The 6,000-nt window shown below is 40.1% G+C and overlaps 1 protein-coding gene across 1 annotated transcript in view; it reads right to left on the reverse strand.

The window, feature by feature from the left end:
• znf385a (zinc finger protein 385A) overlaps positions 1 to 5,673 on the reverse strand; it is a 65,278-nt gene extending 59,605 nt beyond the window's left edge. Inside the window, exon 1 of the mRNA XM_087833990.1 lies at positions 5,527 to 5,673. Coding sequence (XP_087690116.1) covers positions 5,527 to 5,539 — 13 coding nt within the window. The 5' untranslated portion in view covers positions 5,540 to 5,673. The remainder of the gene's footprint in view (positions 1 to 5,526) is intronic.
• Positions 5,674 to 6,000: the final 327 nt, after the last annotated feature.

The following is a 6,000-nucleotide window of genomic DNA, read 5'->3' on the forward strand; positions in this document are numbered from 1 at the left end:
CAACATCTGTGGTTTCATCAAAGGGGATAGACTTGAGACTGGGAGCGGGACTCGGGGGGGGGAAGCAAGCAAAAAGGAGAGATGAAATAGAAAGCGACAGAGCGGAGGAAGCAGAAGAAGGAGGGGCAGAGATTAAACTAAATACAAACTGACAGAGGAATGAAGAGACACTGAGTGACAAGAAGAGACAACCAGAAGGATTGAATATTGAGACAAAGACAGAGTCGGACACAGAAAATGGGCTGCGGAAAAATTTAACTATCGACCAATGCAATGCAGTCAGTGAATGAAGAGGAGCTTCACAGCCAGCTTCTTATGGTCCACTTCCTCCACACCGAGGAGCCACTCAAAGAATGCCTGCTGTCATGTTGAGCACTAGTCTTTGCCTCTCTCTTTCTGTCTCTCTCTCCGGCTTCCCTTGTGAAGAGAAATCACAGAGAGACATTCGGAAAACCACACAGCCACGATGTTATTGAGAAGCTCAGCGCTTAAGAGAAGGCTTAACAAAGCTGTCAAAAAATTAATCCCCTTGGGCGGGCATGCTTGCAAACACATACAGATATAAACACGTGAGCCTGGGGCTACAGAAAACGCTGCCTGATGTTCATTGTGCCTCCTCTTGTCCTGCTCTCTCTTTCCCTCTTTCTCTTCTATCTCTAGCCCCACCACTACCCTTCTCACGCTCTCAGGCTGAGGCTGTGAGTCACAGGGTGTTGGAGTGAATACTAAGGAGGCTGGCTGACACCTCCAATACCGCTCTTTACAGCAGCTCCACTGCATACGTTTAGGCTACTGTATGTAAACACTGGCAGTCTTAGGTGCCACAAACACCCACTCAAATTCTTACAGACTCTTAAGTTTGGATAAAATCCAATGACTAAAAACTGCTGGTATTATGGAACATATGGTAGCTCTTAAAGACACAGAAAATTTCACAACTGCAAGCAAGATCTGACACATCCAGCAGAGAAAATAATGGACTTTACTGATGTGGAACAAGCATTTTTTTTAAGTGCAAAGGAAAAGACAGGTTAGAAGAAGAATCTTAGCCTCTGGCTCCTTGGACAAACCACGCACGCATGCGTTACGTCTGCAGGAAATGGACTGAGTACAGAAAATATTAGTTTTTGAAAATGTGACACTAGCAGCTGGAACAATAGTTGTTATTAATATAGTTGTGCTTGCAAGTTCTTCCGTCAACATTTGTGTGTGTGTGTGTGTTTGTGTGTCAGCAAAAGAGCTGAGATAGTGTTTCCTCATTAGTTGTGTTGGTATCAATAATTCAGAGCCGGTCCTTGTTGTTGTTCAATGGGCCGAGAGCTAATGTGCTGTCGGGCCAACAGGGGCCCAGGGCCCAGCACCACTTTAATGGATGTCATGATGAGAGGGTGAAATTGGAGCGTGGAGATCCTGTATCGTCCAAAGACAAGAAGAAGAAGAAGAAGAAGAAGAAGGGAGGGCAAAGCAGACGGCAGGAGAGGGGGACAGGGGTAAGAAGCTCAGGGATAAGGTGAAGGCCACTGGGGAGAGGACAGATGGTATTATTGGACTGGTATGTTTGGAGAAAGGTGATGCAGAGAAACACTGTGTAAAGAGAGCAAGAAGGGAGGAAGCTGCTCTCCTACGATTGGTTCCTCTGCTTGTTCATAGAGCCTTCTAAAGCTAATCGCTGTCACCTCTCGATGAGAGAGACACTTGTGCCACCAGGGAGCTGTTATAATGAGTGATAATGATGAATAATGAACTGACATCATTTCACCTCCCATCCACTTGTGTTTCTAGAGGTGTTTCACTCACTAATGTTGCTTCATAATCAGTGGAGGAAATAACAAGTGTGGTCATATTTAATTTGCATGTCTATAGTTACGAAAATAATGTTTCCACGAACGATGTGATCCGATTACAGAAACGAATCGTACAGGAGGGGAATTTCCTAAAAATGAGCTCCGTGTATATAAACAGACACAATGTTGCCTTCTGCTGAAACATCTGTTCGCTACACAAGCAATTAATCATAATGATTTAATTGGCAGGGTATTAACTGCTTTGTTTTTCAACTTTAAAGGGCCTAGTCATTTTAGCAAGCATTTAAAGGGATTTGTTTGCATTCAAATGTGTCCCTGAGACTGTCAGATTTCCCAAGTTTGAAAGTTGTGCTTTACTGCGACAAACCTTTAGGTCACACTACATAGAGTATTGCAAGAAAGTGTCAAATGTAAGTGTAAAAACTGCATCTGTACCTTCGATGATTAAAAAAATAATTATTATTATTTCTGATTTTATTTCAAAAGTTATAAAATCAAAATGACTTTCACGCATAGGTCAAAGGGAACTAAAAGGTCGTACACCCGCCTTTTGTACTAACTAATCATTTATAATAAGGTAATGCAAAAATAATAATAACACATATGTTATGTGTCGTATGTTGAATTTTGTATAATTTACCCCATAGGTCAGTGCAATAGCTGAGATAAGGCAGGATTAAAGAAGAGTACAATAATTTGAGTAGTCTCGAAGACGGTTAATATAATATAGAAATTCTTCTTAAGATTATTTTTATTACTCTTGAGATTTGTTATGATTTACCGAACATTTACTTTGATTTACCATGTTTTAAAGGATGATGTCAACAATCCTGCAACTTGTTTACAAAATATTTAACATACTTTGCTTTTACTCTGTTTCTTGATCCGTTTCTATCAGCTAACTTTCACTTACCTCTGAGGACGCTGTGTTGAATCTAAAGTAGGCTAACTTTGACTTTTATATATAAAACTCTATTTTTTTAAGTGGTGAGTCTTTTTTAGAATAGACTAATACTGAACTTTATCATCACTTTTAAGTGAGTCTGAAGCTGCAGTCCCAAAGTGTGCAGAAGTAATTCTGGGTTCTAGCTAATGTTTAATCTATGCTACCCTCTATTGGTGTAAGCCTGTTAATGCAGGGTGCCTTGCTTCTGTTTGAGCATAAACAGAATATCTGCTCTGGTACTAGACAAGCATTTGGAAAACTTCCAAAATGTAAAATGATCTCATGTAAACTGAAAGGCTAATATGTTCTCAGAGCCACACATAGAAGTAAATAAGGGAACCAAAGAGAAAGCCGACACAACTGGTTATGGCCTTAAAGCCTGTCAAACTGAGACAGATACACCTTACTCAAGTGGAAAAATATCTACAACAGATTTGTTGAACAGACAAAGCTGTTGAGGCCAGTGTCAGATACAAAAGGAATGACTGCTGAGTATGAAAGGCTTATAAATACTCATCCAATGATGTTCAGCAACAGCCTGTGAGAAATACTGTATATCAAACCCGAGGAAGAGAGTCCACATCTAACTCAACCCTTCAAATAATGCCAAGATAAGTCTTCCTCTTGCTATCCTACTGGGGGAACACACAATAAATCTACGCTCACTGAAATTTGCAGTGGTGACTGTAACTCACTTCTCTTCAAGAGCTCGAGCGCAGTCAAAATGCAGCTTCTTTTGATCATAAATTCAAGTCATAGTTCATCTCCGAGTCCTGCAGGCACTACGGTATGTGACTCCTCTCCAGACATGTTAGTTTTCTCTTTTCTTCTTCTAAAGTCAGTTTTTTTGCATGGTGATGCTGATGTACAGGCCCAACCTCGCTCATATATTGGGCTTTGTGTGCCTCTCGTCACTGCGGTGGTGAATTTAGAGACTGCCTATGAAGGTCAAAAGTGAGCCAGTCAGGCAGGTGCCATCAGCGTACTTTGGCTTTGCCTTAGAATGTGACAAATAAGTCGCCATGTCAAAGGAAAACAGCAATCTTTCTCTTTTTAACCAAATAATGAGTTTGTCATGGGACCCGATCTGTCTGGTGAGTAAGTGGAGCTGAGCAGGAGCACAAGGACCTCTGCATTCCCCTTGAATCGGCCTGAGCCTGCAAGTCTGACCGGCGTATCACTTTCCAAATGTGAGGGATAATCATCCCACTAAATTTAGACTATTGATCAGGTGTGGATGTGTGCAGGAAATGTGGCCAGCCATATAACATGTTGCTTGGATTCTTTGTCCCCCTTCAGAAAACACAGATCAGACGAACAGAAAAATGTTTTCCTGTCATTCCAGATACAGTACGACAAAAATAACTTACCAGCATCACTTGTATTTTTATTTTTATTTTTATTCCTATTTATTCTATTTATCCCCTTTGTATATTTTATCTATATATGTCTTTGTATTTATATATGTGTATATATATATATATATATATATATATATATATATATATATATATATATATATATATATATATATAATATTCTTAACTCTGTAACTTCTGTCGGTGCTGTGCTTTTTGGAAAACAAAATTTCCCAGAGGAACCCACCCGAGGGATTAATAAAGTTTTATCTAATCTAATCTAATCTAAATCCTCCAACAGTTGATGAGACACACTATTAGAGAAGTGCTCAATGTGCCCTTGTGTACAGATTTTCTCCCTTAATTTTGAATTAAACTATGAAGTGTTTTAGAGTATTTGTCTAAATATAAAAATGTTTTAAGCTTGTTTTAATTTTAATAATTCACCGTGTAGCCATGTTTTTAAAAGCTTTATTTCTTTACCTTTCAGCAACATGTTTTGATCAAACTATCAAGATGATTGTTAGGATTTCTTTTCAGAAAGAAAGTTAATAAAGTTTCAATGACTGTCTCCTACAGAAAGACAAAGAGAGACTGTGAGAACACTGTATGTGGATGTGTGTACACAAGGTGGGTGTGCCTGTCCTGTGGATCCACACTTGCCTGCGGAGGTGGAGAATGTCGCTGTTGACTGTCACACTCTCACACTTTCCTGACACTTTTACACCAGCACCACAGGAGCACAGGGCGCCTCTCTTTCCAGCCATATTCAGATCACACACTTGCATCACAACTCCTTTTTTACTGAAATTTTACTATGATGATTCGCATTATTCTGCTCTAAGCCAACACATTATAAGCAGTGTATTTTTATTTAGACTAATCATCATCTCTCCAGCCAGTCCTCTATTATTAAAGCTCAACATGGGTCAACCAGATAACATCTAAAATCTAGCCCCCTTCATGCATACATCATCAGTCATCATCATCATCAAGAAAGTGTGCAAATTATTCTTTATTTAGCTTTTTTCTAACAGTTAAACACAAGCGGTGCACTCGTTAACGGGGAAAAGTTTCACTCAAATATGTATTCCTTGAATAATGTTTGTGTGAAATTTGAGCAAACTCGTGTGGCGCTCAGTGTGGATGTGAGAGCAGCAGGAAACAGGTGGAGCTGTCAGGACAGCGCTCGTCTCCACAGATGTATACTTGAGAAAAGAAAAGACCTTCAAGCACACCTGTTCACATATTTGTCAAATATAATCTAATTATAGGTAACCTAGGCATATTTATAAACCCAAAGACTGCACCAAAAAGTTGCAATATTGAATTAAAATAGAAGAAAAATAGAAGTCGAGCATACTCTATCAAGACACATTGCAGAAGACGATGATATGATATTAGGTTCAGTTCTTACCTGTGCTCCACATTGACTTCAGCTACTCCTGCTCTTAATGACTGGGTCCAGTCTCTAACACTAGCTAGGTAAAATGAGAAACAACTATTTCCTTTGTTGAATCCTTGTACAATTAAACTGATCTGGGTTTTTGCAAGTAGAAGAAAAACTTATTTTGAAAAGATTCCCACGATCAGTGAAAGGAAACAGCATATACTTGAGTAATACGAAGGACATGAGGACATAGAGACCGCATACATACACGTTGCCTCTGTCACCTCCCCTCCACCTCTCTACATCATGCCTCCTCCCTCCCTCTTACTGTCCGCCCCGTGTGAAAACAAAGCGAGAGCAGGAGAGTACAGCAGCTAATCTCGACAGACCTGGTGAGAGCAGTCGTGTCAGGGGAAGGAGCGAGCCGTTTGCCGAATGCTGTAGCGGGGACTCGTCAGCAGCAAAGAGGGCAGAAAGGTGAGCCAAATGTCAGTGAAGGCG

This window comes from Neolamprologus brichardi, chromosome 20, assembly GCF_056152115.1.
Source record: "Neolamprologus brichardi isolate AB-2024 chromosome 20, ASM5615211v1, whole genome shotgun sequence".
Lineage (NCBI taxonomy): Eukaryota > Metazoa > Chordata > Actinopteri > Cichliformes > Cichlidae > Neolamprologus > Neolamprologus brichardi.